At 48.7% G+C, this 27,568-nt stretch overlaps 2 protein-coding genes across 2 annotated transcripts; both read right to left on the bottom strand.

Annotated features, from left to right (window-relative positions):
* Window positions 1-156: 156 nt before the first annotated feature.
* Window positions 157-19,508, bottom strand: LY89DRAFT_664359 (uncharacterized protein; the record flags this gene model as incomplete). Its single annotated transcript, XM_018212764.1, has 2 exons — window positions 157-1,644; window positions 1,698-19,508. The coding sequence occupies 2 exons, from the start codon at window positions 19,506-19,508 to the stop codon at window positions 157-159; spliced, it is 19,299 nt and encodes a 6,432-aa protein (XP_018076904.1).
* Window positions 19,509-20,172: 664 nt separating this feature from the next.
* LY89DRAFT_303185 (P-loop containing nucleoside triphosphate hydrolase protein) lies at window positions 20,173-25,692 on the bottom strand. Its single transcript, XM_018206588.1, has 18 exons — window positions 25,341-25,692; window positions 25,209-25,286; window positions 25,134-25,161; window positions 25,058-25,082; window positions 24,825-24,939; window positions 24,301-24,745; window positions 24,233-24,251; window positions 23,868-24,183; window positions 23,531-23,814; window positions 23,283-23,466; window positions 22,970-23,233; window positions 22,596-22,870; window positions 22,320-22,518; window positions 21,714-22,269; window positions 21,574-21,663; window positions 21,345-21,526; window positions 20,668-21,297; window positions 20,173-20,617 (listed from the first exon to the last, which is right to left on the bottom strand). Exons 1-18 carry the CDS (start codon window positions 25,530-25,532, stop codon window positions 20,591-20,593), a joined length of 3,909 nt encoding a protein of 1,302 aa, XP_018076903.1. The 5' UTR covers window positions 25,533-25,692; the 3' UTR covers window positions 20,173-20,590.
* Window positions 25,693-27,568: the final 1,876 nt, after the last annotated feature.

The following is a 27,568-nucleotide window of genomic DNA, read 5'->3' as shown; positions in this document are numbered from 1 at the left end:
GAAAGAATCTACTACAACATACAGAAAAAGTACAACACATAATACAAGAAAGGTTCGTTAATCCATCCATCCATCCAACCCCATCCCCAATATCAGAGAACGCCACGGTATAATGCAATTCATCGTCACGCCCAAAGGGATATCCTTTCCTATCTACTAAATCACGTTCTCATCCCCAGCATCAACTGGCATACTGCTCTGCATGCTCATCCGCGAGTGATTGCTCTGCGCTGTATCCGTGAACCTCGCCTTCTTGCTCTTCGCAACAAGGACTTGAGCCGGACAAACGACGATTTCCTCATCACCTTCCCCACTGTCGTCTCCTTTCTTGACGACGAGTGGGAAGAGCACGATTCGCACCACGGCTTTTTGGGTCTCGAGATCCTCGTTCGAGACTGTGTCTCCGCTACGCTCGTTCATGAGAGCTGCGTTGAAAGAGACTTTGCTTGCGAGGTCACCGTTGGCGTCGTATTCTGGTTGAAGAGGTGGGAGCATCATGTATTCTGCTCGTTGACAGCGCATCTCGATTGAAAGGTCGACTGCTGCTTTCATGACTCTTGTTAATTGCTCCTCGATCTGTGACTCGAGATTGCTTGGTGGTGGTAAGATCTCGGATAATGTTTCCAAGATTGCGTGCACAACAGCCTTTGTATCTTGTTCGCGCTGCTGTTGGAATGCTTCACGCTTTGAGAGAAGAGTGAGTGTTGTTGCTCGCCATGAATGGACTGCAGCTGCTGGTCCAACCTCTGAAAGTGTCTTCTCAAGTGATTTGAGCTTTTGTCGCTGCTCTCGGTCCATTCCGAAGAGGTATCTTGTGAACACGAATTCCCATACCATTGTCATTGTCATCGACATGAAGATGTCTCTTCTCTTGACTCTGTCAGCCAGGTATATGTCCACATCGGAGCCATCTAATATGGCATTGTCGAGTCGATCAATGATCTTGTCATTGTTGATCTCCCTCGTGAGTCTGCAAGCTCTCATATCGGAGAACTTTGAGAAGCGCAGTACCCATTGTTGGACATGTTGGCAGAGCTGTTGACAAGCATTGTCGAAGTAGTCTTCGTCTCTGACAGTCAGAAACTCGATGTCGTTGGCTTTCGATGCTAAAATCTGTCTTTGCATTTCCCGAATCTTTTCCTTCGCCGCATTCAACTCAGCCCGCAATTCAGCTATCTCCTGGTCCTTGTCAAGCACCACTTTCTGTACCTCACTCCTCACCATGCCCTCCACACCAGATGATAGGTTTGTGTGCGCATCCCTTGTTTCTTGAAGCTCTCGAGTAGCCTGAGCGTGTTGTGTTTCGAGCATGCCATATCTATCAGAATGTTGTCGCGCAATCTCAGCATTCGCGCTGGAAAGTCCCTCATTCACCTCAGTGAGCCTTGTGACTTCGTGTTGTAACCAGTCGAGTGTTCGTTTGAGGGCATCGATTTCAGTGTCCTTATCGACCAAAGTTGCAGATTGAGTCGCGTTGAAGTTTCGTTCAGCTTCAGCTTTGAACTCTGCAAGCCTGCGATTATCCGCCGCTAATTGTTCGACTCTGTTTTCGAGCTCGAGAACTTGCATGCTCTGTCGCCGGCGCATGCTGTGGGGTCGAGTCGGCGACCGTGGTGAGCCCATGCGGCCTTCACCAAAGCCATCCTAATTCACTTGTTAGCATCAATTTTTATCATCTGCGAACGATCTCAACTCACATAGACATCTGCCATGTCCTTTGCCCGAACCCGGCCCTCGTTTGCAGTTGGGTTTGCGGTGCTCACTGTTGAGTCGGTGTTGGCTGCAAGCTCAGCTTCCTTAGCGAGATCGGGCTTGCTCCGTTGGCTGAGAGACCTCAGATCCGCAACTTTACGATCGCTACGGCGGAGCGGAGGCGTGCCTGAGCGGTTACTGTTCACGCTGTCTGGTCGATGCAAATCTGGTGTGCGCAATCTGCTCACACCACCGGAAGTTGATCTGATACTTTGCGCACTGCCAGGACGTTGTTCTTGACTTAATTTTCGCGCGGCAGCAAACCCAAGAGCCGCGGCACCTGCGAGTGCAGCTCCAGTTTCCAGATTATTGAATCCTTGGGGCTTCTCAGCCTTAGGTCTCTCAGTGGAAGTGAGTCCCGCATATTTGTCTTCTTTGGGCCTTTGAGATCGTTGGTACTCTGGTGAATCATGATCTGATGACTGAGATCTGTCAGAGCGTTGTGATCCAGGAGTCTCGAAAGCGGGCTTGTGAGGCGGAGGTAGATCTGGTGTTTCTGGGCCAAGTTTCTGAACCCGTTGAGAATCAGGAGTTTCGAAACCTTGTACTCGTTGCTTTACGATGTTGCCAGCCCTTGGAGGTGTTGACCGAACTGTATCTGGAGACTCGAACTTCTGCAGGCGTTGTTGCACAAGACTGCCTTGGCTTGATCTGCGAGTTCCATGTCCATGAATTGTAGGCGTTCTGTGTAGTTCGGCATGGGCTTCGTCCTTGACTTGTTGAGATGGTAGAGTGTCTCTGCTCAAGTGTCCATCATCGTGATGTAGAATAGGCTTTTCTTCTGAGATGCGTTGAGAACGGTAGAAATCCGTAGCTTTGTCGCCTCTGGGCCGTGGTGAATCGTGAACCTCAACCGATCGCTTGCCATCTTCGTAGTGCTTCTTCGATGTTACTTTTAGGCGTTGCGACTTATGTAAGTCTACAGTTTCGCTCTCTTCATCGACTGGAGGCCACGATAATCTGGCGAGAGCATCATCAGTGGAAGACACAGGTGCTCGAACCTTGTCTGCGGGTGAGAAGTCGCGAAGGTGGACTCCACTGTCACGAACATGTTCATGGAGGTCTGAGAACCCCTTCTGTGGAGGAATTGGAGATTCGTATGCACTATCCCGGTGTGATGTGGTTACATCGTGATATTGTCCACTAGGATGTTGTTCCGACTCTTGAGTTTCTTCGTGAACAACTGGCAGGTCAGAGAGACGTGCATACTTGCGACTACTCAGAGGTGTGGATTGGCGATACTCAATAGGTGAGTCGTGGAAGGACCTGTCGGTATCGTGAGATTCCACATAATCTCTGTGCGGAGTAGAGATGTGTTCTTGGCTGATTGGCGGTGCTCTCTCGAAGGAGATATCTGTCTCTTCAGGTGGAGTCGTTACAATGCTTCTGGGTGGTTCATGACGGTATGACTGCCCGAAAGATTCTGCAGTAGTATTTTGATGCGGAGCATCTTGGAATGCGTTTGATTCGAGACTACTTGTAATACCCGAAGTGCTTTCTCCTGGCCTTGGTGGAACAAACTCATAGAACGAGTCCTTTGGTTGCGACTCTGTGTCTATACTTTCACGAGTGGTAGATATGGTGGGATGAATCTCAGGCTCGCGTTCTGTATCTTCATCCATAGGGTCCATCTCGTCCAACTTGCTAAACGCATCTGGAGCGAATGAAGGAAACAACTGTTGTGGAGTCGCATGCGAAGCCACGTCGACTTTGCTTTCTCTGGCAGAACTCTCATCTACAGGTCGCACCTCTTCAAACCCAACGTCTTTGGTATCTCGAGATTGTTCTTCCTCACGAGGAGGCGTCCAAAACCCGTCATCTTCATCATCACGACCCTCATACGCTCTTGGCTTCTCACCTTCCCACAATGCAGGATCATCAAACATATCATCTTTCGGTGTTCTCTTGTCAATGCTCTGCTTCCTCTTCTCCTTCTTTGATAGCTTTCTGACCGGTGTTGAAGATTCTGATGTATTTGTCTCCTCAGGTGAATCTTTGACATGGGCAAACAGCGTCGCTCCTGCAAGACCTGCACCAGCTGCAAGAGCGGCAAGTGTAGCAACATTGCTGGACTTGTCTGAAGATTCATCCTTAGGAATATCTGCTCCTATGGGCGGGTGGGGAATATCTGCAGGATTTACTTGGCTAGAGCTTCTCTTCTTTCCCTTCTTGCCTTTCTTTGATGGCCGGACGAAGTCGTCAACAGGTGCCGATTCGGTTGTGCTAGGAATGTGAGACAAGGTCTCGTCTTTTGCGAGATCTTCGATAATTGGGTGATCTCGTATGACTTCAGCCTCTTCGACTTCATCTGCCCAAGAGGTCAAAGGTGCCTTTGCAGTGCTTTGGCCATCGTCGACGCCTACAATAACTGTTGCCTGACGCTTCCTCTTATCTTTCTTCGACGGTTTTCTTGACAAGTCGCTCGGAAATACATCTGCCGCCTCGGCATGATGTGTGTCAAAGTCATTGGAATCCGGAGAGGGTTCTGGAGGAGATGGCTCTCTGGTAGTGTCTCCCTTTTCGAAGGATACAGGGCTAGAAGTCTGACGTTCAGGTACCTCTAAAGCAATCTCCCTTGAGTCGTTTTGGGGGAAGAGATTGATTGGGCCAGAAGTGCCGGAGGGAACGAAAGAGCCTGGTTCAATTTCTGACTCGCCGCATGATGCTTTCTTGCCCTTATCTTTCTTTGATCTCTTGGTGATGAATGCAAACTCGTCTGTAGGCTCTTGGTTTTGAGTATTCTGAACAGTGGACGATGGCTCTCTTTCTTGGCTGATAGGTAGTGTATCATCTACGAAAGCATGACTCTGAGAAGTGGACTCGCCAGATGGAGCATCTGCAAATTCGGGGCCTCTGGAAGTGATTTCGGGAAGGTCCTTTTCGAGATCTGCCGTAGTTGGCATTGAAGGTTCAGCGATCATGGGCTCCTCGATTGGCGTTGAAAGACCTGATTTGCGTTTCTTTTTGTCTTTCTTCGAAGCTTTTCTTGACAGCATACCCCATTCTCCTTCTGGTTCGACGAAAGTGGACTCAGGAAGTACTGTGGCATCCTGACCATGAATAACACGTTCTGAGGTCGAGGTGTTAATCTCTGGTGTATTCTCTTGAGCTGCAATGTGTTGACTAGGTCCACCTATAGCTTCTTCCTTCACAACAGCTGGCATGAGTTCCTCAACTGGAGTCGAAAGACCAGATTTCTTCTTTTTCTTGTCCTTCTTCGATGATTTTCTTGACAATGAGCCCCATTCTCCTTCCGCTTCAGCAGTGCTTGGCTCGGGATGTATTGCTGCATCACGATCAAAGTTGGTTTCTTTCGTCCCTGCCGTCACCTCTGGCGCAATGAAGTGGCTATGTTCTGCTAACTCCTCGCTAAAGCCGGAAGGCATTGACTCCTCAACAGGCGTTGAAATACCAGACTTGCGCTTCTTCTTGTCTTTCTTTGACTTTTTGGGTATAGCGGCCCATTCAGCTTCCGGCTCAGAGACAACGTCCCTGGTCTCGATGGGAACAGAACTTTCTTGGTTGAATGGTACCTCAGACGGCTCTGCATGATGAGGGATGATTTCTGCGGGAATATTGACGGCGTGATGTTCATGAGTAACGGGCTCAGGGCGTTCTAGATCTTGAGGGAATGGCTCCTCTTTGGACAAGACCTCCTCCTGGTTGATCTCTCTGGATACAGATGGCGCAGTGATTTCTTCAAGCCGTTGCTCCGATTCCAGCATTGTTTCTTCGATTGGTGTAGACAAGCCGGATTTACGCTTCTTCTTGTCTTTCTTCGATTTCTTGCTTGGCACAGAATCCCACTCATCATCAGGCTGCTGGGCATCCATCGATGATGATGGCAAGTCCTCATAATTTTCAGCTTGCACAGATTCTTGGAAGTCTTGTGATGGTAGTTCGCTCTTCACAGTTTCAATCGACTCTGGGATAGTCTCAAAAGGTGTAGTGGTGCCGGACGGTCCCTCAGAACCAGGTTTTGAAGACCCCTTCCTCTTTTTGTTTTTCTTGGACTTCTTGGTTGGGAAACTGGCCCAATCATCGACGGGCTCGTCAATGACTTCTCGATCGGTGGTTGATGGGACACCCTCAAGTGCAGGATCTTGTTCAGGTACGGACTTCTTAGAAATCTCTTCTGAAGGTAAAGACGATTCATCGATAGTCTTCAAGTCGGTGCCCGGATCCATGGGTGTTGAGAACCTGGAAGCTTCATCAGAGTCTTGTTTTGATGCATCCTTGCGCTTTTTTTTGTCTTTCTTGGATTGCTTTGTGAAGGTGTAATCTCCGAACATGTCTTTCGGGGTTTCCTCAGCTTCTGCCGGTAAATGGCTCATCTCGACGTCGCGTGCTTCCATCGATTCCAAAGTGGTCATTTGAGTAGAAGGCTCTGTCATTGACGAATGCTCGATCGAACGATCTAGTATTTGATCATTGATAACTTCTGGCTGCGTGGAGGAGGATGCAATCTCTTCAACAGGAAGATCTGCCGCCAGTGAAGCTTGTCGTGAGATCTTCTGCTTTTCCTTATCTTTCTTGGACTTCTTCGACAAGAATTCGAATCCATCATCTTGTGGCTCTTCGAGTGGAGCAGCTACAGTCGTCTCAGCAAGATCTCGACTTTCCATCTCTGGCTGAACATCTCTGCTTTCTGTCAAAGGTTCTGAAGGCTCATCGAACGTAGAACTTCGAAGCAAACTTTGGCGTTTCTTCTCTTTCTTTGACAGCTTGCGCCCAAGTTCGAATTCAGCTGATTCAGCTACAACGTCTGGCCCAGAATTGGCACTTGTGATATCCGCAGTGGAAGGTTCATCAACTTCGGGGAATTGGGAGGCAGTACTGATCTCAGGTTCTGGTTGATTGAACGACTCATCAATTCTAGCTGTGCTCTTGCGATTTTTCTTGTCCTTCTTTGACTTCTTTGTGGTAGGGAAGCCAAAGTCGTCTTCAGCTGGTAGAGTTGATGGCTCTTGACCTTGGGTTTCTAGATTGGTAACTCTTTCGTCCGTCACTGAGAGCATTGGCTCTTGTTCTTTGTCAACACTCTCGGAAAGAGTGTCGGGAACGACCGCTTCTTCGGTGGTGTCAGGCTTGAGACTACCACGCTTCTTGCCCTTTTTATCTTTCTTGCTCTTCTTGACTGGTGCAAAGTCATCCTCAGGTTCAATCGGCGCAGACTGTTCGATGTCCTTTGCAGCAATTTGCGGTTGCGGAGCATCATCTTGTGCTGGGATGTCTTGGAATGATATTTCTGGCTGGAAATCTTCTCCCGGAACGAGACTTTCGCGTTTCTTGCCTTTCCTGTCTTTCTTTGACTTCTTTACGGGTGCAAACTCGTCCTCGGGTTCAACAATAGCAGGTTCATCAAGGCCCCTGACGATGGGATCGAAGTTCGATGGTTCAATATTCTTTGACTCGGAGGTGATTTCAGGCGTTGGTTCGGCTGTAAAGTTGTCATCGACAGCGTCACGTAGAAGACTGGACTCCCGCTTCTTGCCCTTTTTGTCTTTCTTGGATTTCTTCGAAACAGTTGCGAAGGCATCCTCAGGCTCGAATGATGGTTCACGAGTGCCTTCATCTAAAGGCGTGGCAAGACCACTCTGTTGCTCCGACTCTCCCATAAACGCATCAGATGAGAAGTCGTCTTCAGTATTGCCACGAAGCAAGCTTTGGCGCTTCTTGTCCTTCTTCCCTTTCTTCTTGGAGCCAGAACCAAATTCTTCCTTCAGTTGACGTGCAAGCTCAAGTTGATCCTCGCTGTAGCCTACTGCTAGACCGTCACGTGTAGGCTCTTTCTCCTGGACGACAGGTTCCGGGGCATCTGGAGGTGGTTCATATTGGAGAGGCTCTGAGTATTGAGGTTGTGAACGTTCACCAAAATAGTCATCGGCAGGTGTATCTTGTTCCAGAGGAGTCTGAGACGTGCTGCGGCGCTTCTTGTCTTTCTTGGATTTCTTTCCGAACTCTGCTTGCAGTTGACGAGCAAGAGAAAGTTGATCTTCCTGGTAGCCGGCAGCAAATCCATCACCACGTGGTGCATCCATGGTCTCAAGCTGAGCAGTATCTTCCGTAGCACCAGGTGTCATAGACTGTGGCTCTTGAATGAATTCCCGCGTGAAATCATCCTCTTGTGTTGGTTCCTCAGAAAAATTTCGCTTTTTCTTCTTGTCCTTTTTGGATTTCTTGGACCCTGAGCCGAATTCTTCCTTCAATTGACGAGCTAATTCAAGTTGCTCCTCGCTATAGAGAACTGGTCGTTCCCCAGTGCCTGCGCTGACGCCAGATCTTGCAGGTGATGGCTCGATCGAAAGACTTCTCGCACGATGATGGTCTTCGCTTAGATCATCGACGGCTCTTGATCTTGAAATTTGGCGAGCAGGTGTGGCTGGTAAACTCTTGCGTTTGCTCTTATCCTTCTTGGACTTTTTGCTACCGGAACCGAACTCCTCTTGAAGTTGTCTTGCGAGGCTGAGCTGGTCATTGTCATATCTAGCAGTTAAGCCATTAGGGGCAGGCTTTGTTTCCGATCCTGGAATCTGGGCTTCCTCACGATCCATTGACTTTGAGCTGGAAGGCTCAGCAGACACGTCTTTTTCGGACACGGATCGATCATGAATCGCTTCTGCACCAAGAAGAGCAGCTCCCACTGCAGCCGCTGGTAGCATTGCAGAGGTAGAGGGGAAATAGTCTTTGTGCTTGTCACTTGGTACTTGACCGCTTGCTGCCTCACCGCCAGTCATAGGGGTGGCAGGAGTGATTGGCCAAGCACCAGGTCCACCCATAGGGGTCGGTTTCGCAGACGGGATTTCTGGGACGGGTAGACCTGCGTCTTGCTCCACAGCTTTCGATTGTTCCTGTGCCACATCATCTGTAGGTAGTTCGTCATCCATACCCCAAGCTTGAGACTTCTTTGACTTCTTCTTTCCCTTTTTGGAAGACGGTGTTGTAAATTCCTCGAATGACTCAATCGGCTGCACGGACATGGCTTCAATTGGTGTGGATGTGGATTCTGGTTGGGGCTCCCAAGTGCTCATAGATTTGCCCTTCTTTTTCTTTCCTCTCTTGCTCTCAGTAAAGGCAGATTCGTCATCAACAGGAGCATCCCGTATTTGATCTGGAACGGTTTCTGGGGCAGCGATGGTAGTCTCAGGTTCTTCAACAACAGGATGTTCCGGTTCAGGTTCCCAAGCACTTGTTGACTTGCCCTTCTTCTTCTTCTTGTCTTTCTTGCTGCTCTTGAGAACGAATTCGTCCTGAACTGACTCCTCCTGTGCAATTTCCCTGGCATCTGCTTGAGTATCAAGAGAAGTTTCCTCGACTGGAGCGGACTCATCTGGATCCCAAGGGATAGACTTGTTCTTCTTTTTCTTGCTCTTCTTCGTCTCACGCATGGCAAATTCATCAGGAATGGCAGGCTCCGATTCGACGTTCTGCACATCATGTTGGATCTCACGGGATGAAGCCTCCGGGATGGTTATGTCCTGTCGATGCAGAGGAGTTTCTGTTTCTGTTTCTATTGGAATATCGCGTGCGTTAGCATCCTGATCTACCGGCAGTGAACGATCACGGATTTCTAGGTTTTCTGGAACATTGGCAGGTGTCTCTTGAAACGAGCGTGTATCGCTGAATCCTTGATTTGTTCCTGAGAAATCATGGTGAGGTTGTTGGACAATAGTTGGATCTTGCTGTTCCTTAATATCACTATATTTAGGTAAAGATGCGTCAAAAGCGTCAGGGAGTGATTCCTGGACAGGATGGTTACTTGTTTGAGGCTCCTTCGTGTCGGACTTCGACAATACCACTTCTTCGGGATCCTTGGAGGAGATATCGTCTTGCGGAACAATAGCACCAAAAGATATCGATGATGGCTCTTCGGTAAAGCTTCGCCCTGATTCAGGCAGAATTGTCTGCGACGATTCTGGTTCCTGTTCGGTCGTATCTGCATCCCATGCCAAGAACGACTTGCTCTTCTTTTTGTCCTTTTTCTTGTCCTTCTTAGACTTGGACGCTGAGAAGCTATCAATGGAGTTATCGATGGGGATAGATGAAGTTTCGGGAACTTCTCGAGCAGATGCTAAAGCTTGTTGTTCTACAGGTTCCAATGTTCTTGGCTCATCAAGCTCGGCGGTGGTCAAGGCCTTGGCTTCCTGGTCCTTTCCAGAAATGTGCTCTTCTTCAGGCTCTCCAGTAGGCGCAGTTGGCTCCTGAACTTCTTGATCTGTTTGTGAAGATGTTTCTGAAACAATTGGCTTATCTAACTGAGGTTCAGACTCGGCTTCCCATGACGAAGAAGCTTTGCCCTTCTTTTTGTCCCTCTTCTTGTCCTTCTTCGAGACGATGGCAGAAAAATCGTCTTCTGGCTCTGGCTCTGGAACGACTGGATTTGACTCTTCGACGATCTCTCTGTTCTCTTCAACGAATGCCTCTGATGGAATTGGCCTTTGGACCTGTGGCTCTGGTTCGGGATCCCAAGATGAAGAAGACTTGCCCTTGTTGCCTTTCCTTTTATCCTTGTTCGAGACAAAAGCAGGGAAGTCGTCGTCCGCCTCCGGAGCAGGGGCAGCGATTTCCTTGCTTATCTCTCTAGTCTCATCAATTGGAGTGTCTGAAGCAATCGGCTCTTGAAGCTGTGATTCTGGTTTAGGATCCCACGAAGACGATGATTTGTTCTTTTTGTTTTTCTTCTCATCCTTCTTGGATGTGAAGGAAGCAAACTCATCCTCGGCTTCAACGACTGGCGTAGAAATTGTTGGCTCCTCAGTCATCTCTCGAGTGCTTTCAAGATTGCCAGACGCAGCCGGCTGCTTAGGTTCAGGCTCAGGCTCGTCCCACAAAACAATAGTCTTTCCCTTCTTCTTATCCTTCTTCTTATCTTTCTTGGATTTTGAAGTGGAGAAACTATCAAATTGATCGCCGTCTTCAACTGCAGAGGCCTGTTCAGAGACATCTCGGCTGGCTTCCAATGATGCAGAAGGTGTTTGAGAACCACTTTGATTTTCTTCGGCTTCCCAAGCTAGAGTAGACTTGCCTTTCTTCTTGTCCTTTTTCCTATCTTTCTTGGACTTTGGCGCGAAGTCATCTGCCTGTTCGATATCTCTAGGGGTTGAGCTCTCCAAAGGAGGTTGCTCGCCGTGCTCACTTGGTAGTTGAATAGCAGGGATGATGTCAGATTTTTGGGTAGCTTGAGTAGGCTCTTCAAACGATCGCTCGATGGGCGTCGGGATAGGCTCTTCGTCCACGATATTGGTGTTCAGTACGTGCTCTGGGGTGTGGGAGATATTTTCATTGTGTGAGGTTGATTGAGGTACGGAAACAGTTTCAGGAATGGGATTCGACATCTCATCCTTGCCGACAAAATCGTGCTCAGCGTCAGGGACAGCCTTGCTGGTCTCAGGAGTCGATTCTTCAGCGAGCTTGCTTTCCTCCTCATCCTCAGGCCAAGTCAGGACCGATTTGTTCTTCTTTGACATCTTTTTGTCTTTCTTGGATTGAGGGGCCGACCAAGACTCCGGCTCCTCAGTGACAGGTAATGAGTCTTCACTAATCATCTCAGGTTCTGTTGTTGGCAATAGCAACTCTGAAGTATCTTCAATGTCTCTGGTCGATGGAAGATCAATAGGAGCGGGGCTTGGCTCGTGTATAGGCTCTGGTTCATGAGTTGTAGGAATCACGTCGTGCAAGATAGGAGTATCTTGAGATGATGTGTCTTCACGCTCCATGATGTTTTTCGGGGCGGAGATTTCTGGCATTGGCTCTTGGGGCTGTTGAAGATCTTTACTTTGCTCTTGGGTTGCCGCGATGCTTTCAGACGCATTGTGATTCGATTCCTCAATAGGTTCTTGGACAGGTTCCTGAGTAGGTTCACTCGAATCAGCGCCCCAGGCCCAGCTCAAGAGTGATTTGCGCTTCTTCTTATCCTTGTTCGATGCAGGGGGAGGAACGTCATCGCTCGGCTTGGAAGATGATTCTTCAGCAGAGGGCTGTGGCTCAACGACAGGTTGATCGAAGTAAGCTTCCTGGAAATCACGGGTGATAGGCGTTGCTTCTTCAAGAGCGGGCGTGCTTGGCTCAGGTAATGTTTCTGCAAGCCCACTGTCACTAGCCTCGGGCTCCCAAATCAAGGCGGATTTCTTCTTCTTGTCCTTTTTCTTGTGCTTCTTGGATTTTGGTGTCGAGAAGTCGTCACTTGGTTCTTGACTCTTGTCCTGGACTGAAGGGGGCTCAATATATGGCTCTTCGGCGATGGATCGAATGGGTTCTTCCTCAATATCACGAGCAACGAAAAGTTCACGGGTCGCCAAGGTGCTAGTCTCAGGCAGAGGCTCCTCGGGTACCTCTTCGAAGGATTCTGGCTCCCAAGCCGAAAATGATTTGTTTTTTCTATCCTTTTTCTTATCCTTCTTGGATTTTGGGACCGAAAATTCGTCCGCGGTGGTGAACGTAGTCTCCTCGGACGGTCCAGGTTCAGTAAGTGCCAAGGTGCTTTCTGGCTCATGGACCGGTTTCTGGATCTCGGGCTCCTGAGAATCCCTAGGAATTGGCGGCTCTTCGAGCACATCTTCGCTCTGCTCGACTGCTGGAGTTGTGATGCCGCTTTCGGTCTGTTCGGACTCCCAAGCTGATGTTGATTTGCCCTTCTTCTTGTCCTTTTTCTTCTCTTTCTTGGACCGTGGTGTAGAGAAGTCGTCAGCTATGTCTCTGCTTAGCTCTGGGGCAGGCGTTGATTCAGAGGTGATTCCCTTATCATTGGTCGGCTTTTGGATATCAGGTTCCTGGATATCACGGGAGGTGGGAATTTCTTCGAGCACATTTTCACTCGTCTCTGGTGCTGGTGTTGTGGTGCCACTTCCAGTCTCTTCCGGTTCCCAAGGTGAGGTTGATTTATTCTTCTTCTTATCCTTCTTCTTGTCTTTCTTGGATTTCGTCGTGAAGAATTCCTCAGTTGGTTCAACCTCAAGAACAGGCGTTTCAGATTTGGGAATGACATCTTCGCTTGCCTCGAAAGTCGTCAGATCATCTTGGGTCGAAGACCTCGAAAGACCCTTGCCCTTCTTCTTGTCTTTCTTCGACTTCGTGGTGACGAATTCCTCAAAAGGTTCTTGCTCAACGGGTGTATTGCTGGGAGCATCAATCTCAGGCTCCGGAACGACAGCTCGGCTACTCTCAGCTAGAGGAAGGTCATCTTGGGTAGATGAACGTGATAGGCCCTTGCCTTTCTTCTTATCCTTCTTTTTATCCTTCTTGGATTTGAAGACAAATTCATCTGTGGGCTCTTCTGTCTTGAATGGATCTTCAACTTCTTCGCGGGGACTGGACAATTTCTCCAATGCTCGCTGTCTCTCTTTCTCAACGTCGTAAGTTGACTCTGCAATTGGCTCAGAAGCATCATTGCTCTCGTGTTCTTGAATGCTGTGCAACGCTTCTGTCTCGTCATCATTCTTTCGTGGCATAGGCGATGACCGAAGTAGGTAGGAGCTACGATCCTTGGTCATGGGATCGATTTGCGACGACTGATCGGAGATTGTGGGCAGCTCGTCTTCAAGTATTTGACGTTCGCTCGGCTGTGCCTCTCGAGTGGGAGATACCTCGCGTTTGGCAGAAGGAAGATCCTCCATCCAGTCTGACTTTACTAGACTTCTACTGGGTGTCGAAGCAAAGTACCCAAGCGTTGAGACAAGCCCAGCGGCGGCAGCAACTGCAGCTACATCCTTTCCAATCGAATGAGAATCTTTCTCGCGAACAGGTGTCGATGGACGCTCGGGAGCTCTGGCATCGTCGTGAAAGGAACTTGCATCTTTAAATACTTCGATAGGGCTTTCTAGACCACTAATCTCATGCGAAAAGTTCGGAGCTTTTGGTGTAGTCTGTGTAGAGTCCAAAAGTTCACCTGCCGTCGTGGAAGCAAATTTCGTATCAAGAGTAAGAGATTCTGAGCGACTTCTTTGCTCAGCCTCTGGGTTCTCTATGGCATCGTGGAAATCAAGAAGGGAGGAACTTCTCGATGTTGTTTCACTTGGGGGTAATTCTGGATAAGAATCATCGGAATCCTGAAGCTGGGATGTAGAGCCTCTTCGAGCCACCGTCTCGGGGAGCCACAGTGGTTTGTATTCTGTAGATTTGTCCCAAGACGTCGGTCGAGAGGGTCTGGTTTTTGGAAAACCGAGAGATTCTGCGTTTGGGGTTGCGGGTGAATGGCCAGGCGAGGATCTGATGAGACCTGGTGAGGATGGTGTTGATCTATTGCCCATCTTGAAGATCAACGGCACAGCACTCTGGCTTGGAGACTTGATCGGCGTCTCCTGCAAGTTTCTTCGAATGGCATTAATGCCTTTCTCTCTCGACATGCGCTCAGCATCCGGAGTATCAGGGCGACTCTCAGGCAATTCTGGGAGTTCTTCAACTGGCTCGACGTTTGGCGACGTCGGGTCACTTGGCGGCAATGGAAGTAGATCGCCATATTGGGGATCTATTGAAGGTCGGAATTGGCGTTCTGCGATCTCGGGGTCGAGGATTTCTTCTCTCGCCATAGGCCTCTCTGCACTCATGGAACGAATTTGCTCCGCTGTTTCATTATTAGTATTAGCGGCATTTGATTGCGGGTGCTGATGAGCAGCAATTGCAACAGCAGCAGCACCCGCAATGCCGACACCCGCGCCAAGGATGCCGGCATTATCTAAAAAAGAATCCTTCTTGGTTGAAGTTGTGCTTCCAGACCGTGATCGACTCTTTCGTCTCTTCTCGCCATCGCTTCGTACACCGTCATCGAGATCATCATCGAGATGGTGTTTGCCATTGCTGCCATTGGACACGGATCTTGACACGTCGCCAACAGATTCAGCACCGAGACCACTATAGATGCTCGACGAATCAGGAACAGAGTGCCGCTTGGACTTCTTGCTCTTCTTTCGATCTTCATCGTCTTTGGCACCCTTAGGACTATCATCCCGAGCACCAGACTCTGACTTCGAACCGAACAGACTGGAGAAGATGCTACTGCTCTTCTTGTCCTTTTCCTTGTCTTTCTTCTTGCTTGATTTTCTCGAGTCGTCATAGTCATCGCCAGCAGGAGCAGACGCCACTGATCTCGTATCGTCGTAATCATCTCTGCCACTTCTTGACTTCTTCTTTCTTCGTGGTTCTGTATCATCGTATCGTGAAGCATCTGCTGAAACTACTGATTGCGATAAATCACGGTCTGTACTGCTGAATATTCCACTATCTCTGTTCGAAGATTTCCTTGACTTTCGGTCATCGTAGTCTCCGTCTCGGCTAACTTCCGAGGGTGTGCTAGGTGGAAGAGAGATTTCTTCGGGGTCACGCTCATATTGCTCACTTCGACGCTTCGACTTATCTTTCGAGCTCGATGACCGACCAATATCAGAAACAGCGTCGCGTGACCGTGGTGGAGAATCATATCGCCCACTATCACGTCTCGACTTGTCCTTCGTGCTTGATGATTGGCCAACGTCAGAGATGGCGTCTCTTGAACGTGGAGGAGACTCATATCGTTCACTGTCACGCTTTGAGCGTGGGATTCCACCAATTTCAGAAGCTGCTCCAGGGGCTGGGAATGATCGAGGTGGAGACACATATTGGTCATAGTCACGCCGTTTAGGACGTTTAGGAGAATCATCTCGTACAGACGTGATAGACCGTACATCTCGTGAAGACTGGACATCTGGTGCAGACTGTCGAGTAGACTTCTTTCTCTTCCTGGTATCGGTCCAATCATCATCGTCATCCTTCAGATCGTCAAATGCGTCAACTGGAACAGAGACAGTCCGTGAAGACTCAGCTACTTCATCAGGGGATGACGAAGATCTTTTCGATTTCTTGGATTTTTTCGGGGCCTCGAAGAAGGCTTCAGGTGGTTCGATCTTCTCCTCTGCGACGGATGGTGTAGTCTGTTCTTCAGCAAGAGCTGCTTGTCGTGCAGCTTCCTTGTCTCGCTTTTTCTGCTCCTTCTTGCTGAGCTTGGGTTCCACAAAGTAGTCATTGATAGGCTCTTCGACTACTTCTCTTGCAGAGGATGATTCTTCGAGAGGTGTGATGTCGCCGCTCTGTCTTCGCTGTTTATCACGCTTCTTCTGCTCTTTCTTGCTTAGCTTGGTAGGCGTTTCGAACTCCTCAGCAGCGGGAGAGACACTTTGCCAGTCTCTAGGAGTGCTAGCAACTTCACCAAGAATGAAGCCAGACCCAACGCTTCCGACTGCTGATGGCGGAATAGTACCAAGATCCGAAACAGTCTCGGCGAAAGGAGCATGATAGAGATTAGGCCCATTGGAGCCAGGTGGAGAATCGCGTCTGCGGAATGACGGATCATTGATCACGATATTTGGGTCAAATCCGGTGTCTTGGAGACCAGCGGCCACTGTTGCGGTGAAATCTAGATCATCATCGAATGCACCGGGAACATGCGAAGAGCGAGGACTAGCTGGCTTCGGACCTGGAGAAGGTGGACTCTGATCCCTCTCTCTTCGAGGTGGGCTCTTTCTTCGTGGAGGGCTTTCTGGTTCAACGACAACTCCGCGATATTCGTATGAAGACTCGCTCTTCTTGTCATCATCTTTCTTAGACTTGGACGACTTTGGAGAGTCGCTTGAACTTGCAGCTGCAGCACCAATTCCTGCACCCATGATGCCAGCCGCGATAGCTCCCCATCCTTTCGATTTGCTACCAGAGGACTTGATCTCCTGGGGCACTTCACGAGATGGAAGGTCAGCAGCTGAGACAAATTCATCTCTGTGCTCGGATGGGCTCTCGACTTCGTAGTGTTTGGTCTCGTTCTCGCCCCAAGTGACAGCTTTAGATACTGTAGAAGTTGTTGGTGATGCGACAACATTTCCTCTGGAGCCAATCACAACATCAGAGGTATTGACCTTTGGCTGTTCACGATCTTTAGACTTTGGTGAACTTGTGGGTTCGCGTTCCTTTTGCTTCTCGGGTATGGGTGATGGAGTAGGAGTTGGGTAGACAAGGTTGAGGAGCGGACGAGGTCTTTCAGCATCAGGATCTCGCTTCACAAAGACAGGTTCCGGAGCAGCACGTCCATAGCGTACACTTGGAGCCTTAAAAATATGCATCTCCTTCGGCTCAATAACATGGTCAAGTTGAAAGTCAGCATTAGGAGCGTCGTAAGGACCTTTCTTCTTGTGCTCTTCCATGCCAGGAGGTGTGACAATGCGAACGATTTCCTCTTCTTCCTTAGTGTTGTACTTTTCAACCACCGAGGGATCAGGTGAAGGGCTTCTTGAGCGAATGACTTGTGATGCGATCTTTCGAGCCATGACAATTTCACGATAAGCCCTGTCGGCTTCCTCTTGGATACGTTCGGCTTCTCTATCGCGATCTTGCTCCTTGTCACTAGGCTTGTAATCATAGGTGTCATAGTCGCCTCTCGATCCGCTTCGTCGTTCATCTCTTCGTTTGTCAGACCTTGATTCACGGTGATGATCGGCAGCTACAGCGGCACCAATTGCAGCAACAGCAATGGGAGCTGTGAAATGCTTGGTCTCTTCGTAGATATCTTCAGCCTCGTGTAATGGAGCGTCTCGTGATTGTCTACCCCTGGACCGCCTATCTCGCTCGTCTTCGTCCGAGTATTCGACTTCGACACGAGCATTGGAGCCTGAGCTGGGATCTTTAATTGAGTAGCTTTGCATGCGACTAAAATCGGGCTCTCTCTCAACAGTCACTACAGTCGGGGTGCGCTGACCTGCTGGGATCTCGGTAGTTGGAGTTGGGAACGCACTCTCCCTAACTTGATACTGGAATGGATCAACAGAAGTCGTAGAAACAGCAGCTTCGCTCTTGGTACGACGGTCAACAAGCTCGGGATGCTCAGAACGACGTTCCTCAACCGGACGGACATCGACTCGTTCTTCAACGCGATCTCCACGCTCACTGCGTCTTTCGTCGCGGCGCTTCTCACATCTTTCATCTCGATCATCCCGAGTTTCATCTCGTCGCTTTTCTCGCTTCTTGTCTCGGTCGGTATCGTCCTTTCGATCCTTGTCTCGACGTTTGTCCTTGCGATCATCTCGGTCCGGACTGCTTCGCTTATCTCGTCGACGCTCGCTCTCTTTTCTCTCAAGCTCTCGTCTTTCAAAATCACGACGTTCAGCCTCGCGGCGCTCCAATTCACGTCTCTCTGCATCTCGTCGCTCAAGATCACGTCTTTCGGACTCGCGCCTCTCGGCCTCACGTCGCTCACTCTCCCGAATCGTCTCAGCCCTCTCGCTTTCACGGCGCTTTTGTCGCTCTCTGTCGCGAAGCTCGTCCTCTCGTTGACGATCCTTACGATCATCTCTATTCGAAGCAATAGCTGCGCCAACAGCGGCACCAGCAACGCCAACTAATGCTGCTTGGGCTAAAGAGGGTGTGCGAGAAGACCCAGTTGGCTTCTTCAGGATGCCACCGGATTCCGACCGAGTGGGGTAGATGGGTTCATAGACACTTTGAGAGACGGGGGTGATCGGCTGTGGTTGCTGTAAGGGGATAGGACCAGGTCTGCTGGAAGCATAGGCTGGAGGCTCTGTTGACATCACAGAGCTTCTAGAAGCTCTCCCAGCTGCAAAGATGTCCGGATCAGAAGTAGGAACAGGATAGACTTGCTGAAGTGATTGCTGAGAATTGCTGAGGCTGTCGGCAGGTCTTGGAGTAGCAGAGCCAACATGTTGACCAAAATCGCTGACAGAAGTCCATGATGAGACCTCACCAAATCCAACCGGTTGCGTGACAACTCCGTTCAAGGAATTCGCTGGTCCAAAGAGACGAGGGTCGACAATAGTGTTCTTTCGACTCAATGGCTTGAACTTCTTCTTTCTGCCGAAGAAGCTCCAACGGCTCTTAGTGTTGTTATCATAGGCCAGTCTCGAATCAACACTAGCATCAGACTCATTGTCAGAAGCAGATTCCCATCCATCTTCATCAAATGTATCTGAGCCATGTGAAATCTTCGAAGGACCAAGACCCCGACTTGAAGCTAGACCATGACCAGTTTCCCTTGGAGCGCCTAGTTCCGGTTTCTTGCCGTTTCTTGAATTCTTCAAGTCCAGTTTATTCGATTCCTTGGCAAGCTTCGCAAGTCCTGCTCCAAGAGCCAGTATTTCAGCATCCGTAGCCGCTTTGCTCAGTCCACTCCTTGAATCCCTCCCCTCATTTCTGATCGTAGTCGTAGTCGCATTGGTCCTCTCCCTCTCGCGATCACTATATCTTGAGTCATATCTCTGTTCGCCATACCTCTCAGTGTATCTCTCGCGGTCAATCTCTTTGCCCTTTCTCGACCTCACTCGACTCTTAGGTCTCTTTATGTATCCGGTTCCATACGCCAGATCACTATTTACAGACGACGAAGATGAGTTCCCAACTTTGAACAATCGGCTACTTCTGCGTCTGCGCAACTTGCGCCTGTGCTCGGATGGCGCTGTGAAGAATGTACGGATCCCCGATCGGTTCGGTGGGAATGTACGCGAGATATCGATGTAGCTCGAGCTACTCGAAGAAGAGTAGGATGAGGCGTAAGCTGGACCTCGGTATTGTTCATCACGCTGCTGTTCGGTGGCTTTGTAGGAGGAGGAGCGCATGTCGGCGGGCTCGTAAGACCGTGGTTGTTGCGTTTGTTGTTGTGGTGGTGCGGTCATTGGTTCTGGCACTATTTCTTCGTAGTGAGTGCTGCGGCGAGAGTCTCGTCGTCGGGGCTCATGTTTTCTGCTGGAGACAGATTGATCAGGACTGCTCCTGCGACGCCGGTCGGCCATCTTTGATGGCTGGTTTAGATGAAGGTAAACATCAATCTTTCGGTGTTGTGAGATTTCGGGTCCTAACCTAAGGGCTCGGGACGAGACGCCCACAACAGTGGAAAGCTATGGCTGGGGATCCGACTAGGGCGAGGATTAATGACCAGCGTGGGTCTTGGCAAGGGTGCTGTATTTACGCCACTTCTTCAGCTCATGTCGATTTGATGAGGCTTGAAGCTGAGACTTGTCAACGTCTTCTTTGCCACTCGAAGTCAATGCCGTACAGCTTTCGAGATTTTTTGTTTACCTGTACCGGAGTGGGTCATGGTCCGTGATGGCAGGGCTGTCTTTTTTTGCGGTGAGGTCAATCACGTGCGGGCATCTACCATGCTACTCGGCAAGGCGGCATGGGAATCAGAGATCCTCGGATGCATGCATCTCATCATATTTGCGTCGATATGACTCGTCTATCTATTTTGTTAGTGGCACAGTTACGGAAGGTTATCCATATCAAAGTGGTACAGAATCAGCGATCAATGTCGATTACGTAGGACTATCTTAGGGCAATGACAGCGCATCAAAACCATGTTGGACATTTGGTATCAGATGAAATTCAGTCGTCGCTCACACATTTAAGAGGCAGTGATTGATTTCATGTAGCGAAATTAGCCCCGACATTATATCTCAAAAAAGTGATCTCTGAGGGCCATACATTGAAACGTACTGAATCGCTATAATTCACTAATACTTTGAGAGACAAATAGACACTGAAGTAATTCCTGACATTAACATGCCCACCTCAAAAACTCTAAATGCTGTCCGACCCAAACGATTGAAAAGCGCTGAAAGCATAGGCATAATTTAGCAATTCTCAACCCACATGATCGAATCATCAAGACTAGCAAAAGCCCAAACATTCACTTCACCAACCCAAATCAATATCAAAATTACATTGTAGAGAGGAGATCAAGACACCAAGGTCCGATCCAAAAGTGGCAATTGATCTATTCGCCCGATTACAAAGTACAACAAGAAACAGAGTAGAATAGACGGCCTGTCATCAATACTCGACCCTTTTCAGAAAACCAAAATCCACAACACCTCTATCTATCAAGAGCCTGAGATTGGCACTACATTCATTCGTTAGCGTCTCCATTCCCAAGGTCACGAAAAAGCTTACCATCTGATAATAAACGCCCCTCTTCTTCAACAACTGCGCATGATTCCCCGTCTCCAAAACACCTCCCTCCCCTAGCACGAAAATAACATCCGCATTCTGCACCGTCGCCAGCCGATGCGCAACAACAACCATCGTCCTGCCACTCGCGGCCCTCTCAAATGCCGCTTGAACCAACTTCTCGCTCTCGCTATCCAAACTACTCGTCGCCTCGTCCAGCAACAGGATTTTCGGATCCCTAATCAACGCCCTCGCGATCGCAATCCGCTGTTTCTGTCCACCGGATAGGTTGACGCCGCGGTTGCCGACGTCGGTGTGATAGCCGTCGGGGAGGGACATGATGAAATCGTGGATCTCGGCGTCGCGGCACGCCGCGTAGAGGGTTTCGGTGGGTGTGGATTCTGAGACGCCGAGGAGGATGTTTTCTTTGATCGTGCCTTGGAAGAGTGTTGGTTCTTGGGCTACGAGGGACATGCATTTGCGGTAATCTTGGACGTTGAGCGAGGTGATGTCTGTTCCGTTCACGAGGATCTTGCCTCGTTGGACATCGTAGAAGCGCTCGAGAAGGGAGACGATGGAAGTCTTACCGCAGCCCGAGGGACCTACAAGAGCAGCGAATTGGCCTTTTTCGATCTCGAAAATGTCAGTGTTGAAGTTTGCAGCTTGGGACTAGTACTTACCGTCAAGTTAAGGCCCGTGAAGATGGGAATATCTCGAGTTGGATACTTGAACCAGAGATCTTTCAATTCAATCTTGACGCCTCCATCAGTGTCTTCAAGTTGCTGTAAGTCCTTGGACGATACATCATCTTTGACCCTGAAACTCAAGATACGGTTTGCTGCAGCGCCAGCCTGTGCCATGTCTACCACTACGTTAGCAAAATCTTTCTGATAATTGGAGACTGCTCACTTGGTCCAAAGCTGAGCAATGTACCGGCACTCTCTGCTCCTTGCACTACTGCCATATAGATGACGAAGAACTGAACGGGAGTATATTCCTCTAGCCGAAAGAATTAGCATCGCAATGGTTTTCAAGGTTCAGATACTTACGCTTGGCTAACAGCTGTCCTCCGTACCAGAAAGCAAGAGCCATACACAGCAACTGCAAGCTGTCGCTGAAAGAGAAGACTGTGGTTGTCCATTTTGCCTTATGGAAAGCCTTTTTCACATGTCCCTGCAAGAGCACATCGTACCGATTGCAGATCATATCCTCCATAGTCAAGCTCAGCACTGTTCTGAAAGCACCGATGCTTTCTGCAGCAAATTTTGAGCTCTCCGCAAACACAGCTTGGTTCATAGCCTCGAATTGAATCTCGTATCGGATGCGAAAGTAGCCTGTGCCCAACATAATTGGCATAGTCACGAACACAGCGAGTAAGCTCAGCTTCCAACCGAATACAAATGCAATAATAATGCAGCCTGAAAGACCGAGGACTGCAACGACGACCATAGCCATGTTCATTCCAAGCATTTGTTGTAGCTGCGTTGGGTCATTCGACACCCTGGCTGTCAGAGTACCACTAGAATTATCCTCGTCATCGAAGAATGGAATGGGCTTCTCCAAGATACACTCAAAGTACTGCTGGCGATATGTGCATGAGATTTTCTGAATGTTATTAGTGTTTTGTCACCGACGAGGATAACGACAATACTCACGGTTGAGATTACGTTGGATGAATGTCCGAGGATGAAATACGAAAGTCCGGTCCCAAGTGCGAGAATGAAGAACATCAGCGACCAGTGATTGCTAGCAGCTGAAAGAGCCGAGCCGGTATAGGTAATGACGTTGATAAGATTACTGAAGATATAGGCTTGAACGGCATAGGCTTGACCACCTCCAGCACAGCCAATCGCTCTGTTCTAATCAGCTCATTATCACACATAATGCCAAACATACTGGAAGAGCAATAGGTCATGGTAATAAATACTTACAGCACCAGATACCAAGGCCACAGCCTTGTCTGCTCCCGTAACAGAAGCCCGAAACTTCCAAGGAAGCCCTTGGGCTTGTAGGTTGTAGTCACTTCAATGTGCTTGTCTTTCCCACTTGCGGTGCTTAGTATTCGCTGTATATTGTCCACAGAGTCTTCGTTCAAGTCCGATTCTCCTGCGAAATCGTCGCCCATGGTAAGCTTCTGAGCATTAACCAATGCATAGTATGCCCCATCTTCGTCTGCTAGGAGGCTATTGTGAGTTCCCTCCTCGATCTAGAACATCAAAGGTCAGTAGTGGCTAACGGGGGGGTCAATGTGGATTGATGCAGACTATCTGAAGCACGACTTGGAATATTGCAGAAATGTACTGACCAGTTTTCCTTTACGAAGGACGATGATCTTGTCTGCCTTCTTGATGGTTGAAAGTCTGTGGGCAATTGTGATCGTGGTACGTCCCTCGCTCACTTTGTCCAAGGCTGCCTGGACTAATCGCTCTCCACGTACGTCGATCGCGCTCGTCGCTTCGTCTAGAATCAGAATCTTGGGTCGCTTGACAATCGAGCGAGCAATAGCAAGACGTTGTCGTTGTCCACCAGAAAGCTTTATGCCAGCATCTCCAACTTGTGTTTCGTAACCCTGTGGCAGTCAGAAGTGTCGTCCCGAGAATATGATCTGTGCAACTTACCAAAGGTAATCTGGAGATATATTCATCTGCGTAAGCCTCCTTGCAAGCTTCTTGGACAAGCTTCTTTTTTGTCTCGGCGTCCGCGTGTTCCCAAGGAGATCCAATGAGGCCAAATTCGACGTTATTGAAAATGGTATCGTTAAAAACAAATGGCTCTTGCTGAACGAGGCCGATTTGACTTCTCCTACATTCCAGATCGAGAAATTAATACACACTCCAACGTTTGTTCATAAGGAAGTGAGACTTACCACCACTTCAAATCAATACCATCTAGGTTTTGACCCCCAATTAGAATGGAGCCACTAAGGGCAATTGGTGTCTTGGGCCTTTCCAAAGCCTGTAGCTTCTTCTCCTCTTCTTCCTTTTCGATCTGTTCTTCTGTCTTCTTCTTGTCTTTGACGACGCTTTCAGGCAAGACGTATCGTTTCTCGACATCGAGTTCGTACCAGCGCTCAAGAAGACCGACAATTGTACTTTTACCAGAACCGGAAGCACCAACGATCGCTGTGATCTTGCCTGGCTCGAATCGAAGCTGCGAAATCGGTCAGCATCTGAGCCTTGGAGCTAATAAAACGATTCCCATACATTGAGATTATCTAGAACCTTCACATGGGGTCTACTGGGATAAGCAAAAGTTATGCCGTCGAAGACGATCTCTGAAACCGCCGAAACATCAGGGTCTTTCAGACCTGTAATGTCCGGCTTCGGTGCATCGATAACGGCGAAGAAATCTGCTGCTGCACCTGCAGCTTGCGAAATTGCAATGATAGGGGCAGCAGTTTGAGAAAGACTGAACGCGATCATCATGACAGACATGAGTACGATGACAATAGATCCAACGTTTTTGATATGATGTTCAAGATAGAGCTTGAAGCCAAACCAAAATGCCAGAGCCATCGTACTATTAAGAGTTAGACATTTCCGTATGAAGTGTTGTCGAGGGTACATACGCATAGACAGAGAAGAACACTGTGCTCGAATTAGCATGCTGTTTGACTGAGCAGTCAGAAAGACTCACAAGGGGCAAATTGTATCCCAAGAGCCGGTGATTTCTTTATGCCTCTCCTATTCGATTCCTGAATCCACCCAGCGTACCTTTTCGCAATTCTACCTTCGGCACCACATGCCACAACCATTCGGATCGATCCAAGAACTTCGCCAGCAATTGAGGCCGCCTTTGCATCAGCATGGTCGACTTCTTTAGTCAACTTGACAACAATAGGTATGACTGTTCCATATACGAGTCCAACGAAGATTAGCACGGAACTTGTGACAAGTGTCAATTGCCAGCTGTATTTGAAGGCAATGGCAACCGAAGCGATCATCAAGGTAGAGAACTGTAGAACGGTTCCAAGTTTCTCAGATATACCTATCTGTAGAACATTGGCCGTATTTGTTAGAGTGTTTGAGGCTTGACCACTTGGAAGTGTATCAAGTGTTGAAACTGGTAGAGCAAATAGTGCCTGGCTATTGTCAGTCTTGCTGTAGAATCTTGCTCGTACAAGCAAATAGATCCATGCAGAGAGTATAAGAGCGTCTTACCTTCAGGAAGTCCAGCCTGAGTCTTGCAGAGCATCGAAGTCCTACCATTCTGAAGGCAAAGATTGAAATGTAGCTGAAAACCCATCTTGCAATGAAGATATACACGATGTATAAGCTAAGTGAGACATAAGCTACAAGGTCACAAGTCGGGCTGCATGAGGAGTCATAATAGAAGAACTTACGTCTGTTTATTGAGATTATGTTTAAATTGTGCTGGGGAAGTCGTTGCAGACGTACTGAAACTGCCAACGAGATTACCTAGACTGAATCAGTCTATTATATTGCTTGATTGAGTTGAGTAGTATTCACCAAAGATTATATTCATTAAAGGAAGAGTCTTATCATGTCAGCTTGTAATATCAGACATTTGGGGTAACAACATACCACTCCTGTAGCAATCTCCGCAGCACTGGCAACGGCAAGTAACACCCTGTCCCAGAAAGTAGAATACGTAAATATCCGCTGGTAGAATTGTAAGTATAGACAACAATAGCTTTAGAGGGGCTGTGTTTGTACAAGGTAGTCCTTCATGGATGTCTTATTTGCTGCTTTGCTCGAATAGTCCGTGGTAGGGTCATCTTCCTCAGCTTTAGTGATCACCGCATCAGAATGCTCTTTCTCATTCCCATCATCCATTTTGGACGACTCAGATGAGAGATCGTGATCAGCTTTGATAGTCGCGTCGGTATCCAGAGTAGCTTTTTCCATGATGACAGGAGATTTATGTCTCAGTCATGAGAAGGCTCGTGCGTCGCAATTGGGGCCAACAAAGGGTCGATAATACAGTAAGTCGAAAAGGAAACGAGAACTATCAGTACAGAGAACGTAAAGGTGTCATCGAGGAACGGTCAACGTGTTGTGAAGCTGGACATCGAGTTCTGTCACGAGGAGGCGCCCAGGATATCAAGCCGTCACCAATGGATGAATCAGATCGGGGTAATTTGCCCGTGCCAAGTCAACAACAGGCAGCAACAAGCAGGAATAGAGATCTAAACAGCTATCGTTTCGTCAATTGAATTCGAAATAATGCGAGTAGTTGCGGTGAGAAGTCAGAAGAGAGACTGAAGACACTTTTGGGGGGGTTTCTTGATCTAAAGGCAAATATGCTGTGCCTCGCATTATTGCTTCCCCGATACGATAAACGAGCATTACGAACAACCAATGAAAGCATTCAGGTTACGATAGTGACTTCCCAAAACTCAAGAGCTGCAGCGGAAGCCGTTTTGATTCCGAAAACACAGTCAGAGAACAATCCGAATACGCGTAACTTGCATAGACAGGTTTGGAGAAGGCTTGGATGTGTGTAACAGTGCCCAACTCACGTGTGACAACCACGTGCAGGACACAAATTTGATCACCTGGAATTATCTAATCCATCGCGGAATCGTTGCGGTGCGAATCTTAATCTTATATACCTAGTAAGATGGGTAAGTCTGGAACACATTGCGAGTCTCCTATATCTTAGTTTCGTTACATAAGCGGGAGGTGTCTTCACCAGACTCAAGAGCTCCAGAGCTCGAGTCCATGGCTCTGAATATCTCTCATGCCTGATCACCTCCACCTGTTGCAAGCAATTGATGCATAACAATTCTTAGTCCTGTCTTTCTCTTGATATCTCTTGACAGCTGGAGAGTGAAAAATCCGTGCATCACGTGATTGGTAACACGCGGACTTCAAGGAGGTCGGGAGATATCGGTCGTGAAAGGTCAGATATTCATATCAGTCGAAATTCAAAGTGTCAGGAAAATTGTTCCTGTCCTGACAACACAATTGGTCCATTTTCATTTCCGTTGCTTGTCTCTCGCTTCCAACTTTGATACTATCTCAAGAAGGTCCCCTTAGGTTTCAGTGGGGCGGCTGCTATGATTTGCACCAGTCTGTGCGGTCTTCATTGCCAATGATTTCCAAGTGCCGCTTCGATCTATTGTACTGTAGGCGCAGCAAAGAACAATAATGAGAAGAGATTTGGACGTTGACCGAATGGCTGTGTGCTGTTGACGAAGTTATGCTGATGTAAAGAAGGACGATGACTGGACCTACGAAGGCCGATATCAACTCCAGCTTTCAGGAGACTCGGATCCACATTGGGACATGGAACATGCGATGAACACTCCTTCCGTCAATGATCGTCCGCTTCCCCAAGAAGCTTTCACCAGAAACGGCATTGGCAGGTTTGCATTTCATATGCAGCGTCATGCGCCGCAGAGAGTTCGTATTAATCTTGTGCCCACCCTTTCTCCATAGTCTTGGATCTAGAATGAAGTTTTACGCGTGTGCTCTCGGTTAGCACGCTCAGGGGAACGGACATCATACGCAAATCGTCTCATCGCCTCCCGATCTGAAGAATAAGTTCATCTGGACAGGAACACATCTGTTCTTCTACATCACCTCACCCATGTGCCTGGTATGCAATGTGGTGGCAGCTTCCCAAAGATCCAGATCTCGACGCAAGGCACCAGAGTTTTCCCATCAGCGTTGCAGTGTTTCAAGTTCTCGTGTTCGATGCAGTCTCTCACAGCGAATCAGACCTGGAAAGGCCGTTGTTATGTAAGTCAGGGGATGCCGTGGATCTACTCTCCATGTGGCAAGGCGCACTCCCCAAGACGTCTAGTCGGAGCGCGCGACCCAATGAAGCGCCCTCCCGCTCCTGGCTGGACCCACTTGACGCTCCGGAGTGGCTGAGCCATCCCTTCACTGGCGCGCGACGGGCTTGTTTCAGTGGGGCGCTGCTATCTTTCTTTCAC

The sequence above is a fragment of the Mollisia scopiformis genome (assembly GCF_001500285.1).
Source record: "Mollisia scopiformis unplaced genomic scaffold LY89scaffold_3, whole genome shotgun sequence".
NCBI classification, from domain to species: domain Eukaryota; kingdom Fungi; phylum Ascomycota; class Leotiomycetes; order Helotiales; family Mollisiaceae; genus Mollisia; species Mollisia scopiformis.
The sequence above is the reverse complement of the archived record's forward strand: the minus strand, read 5'-3'. Positions and strand labels throughout refer to the sequence as shown.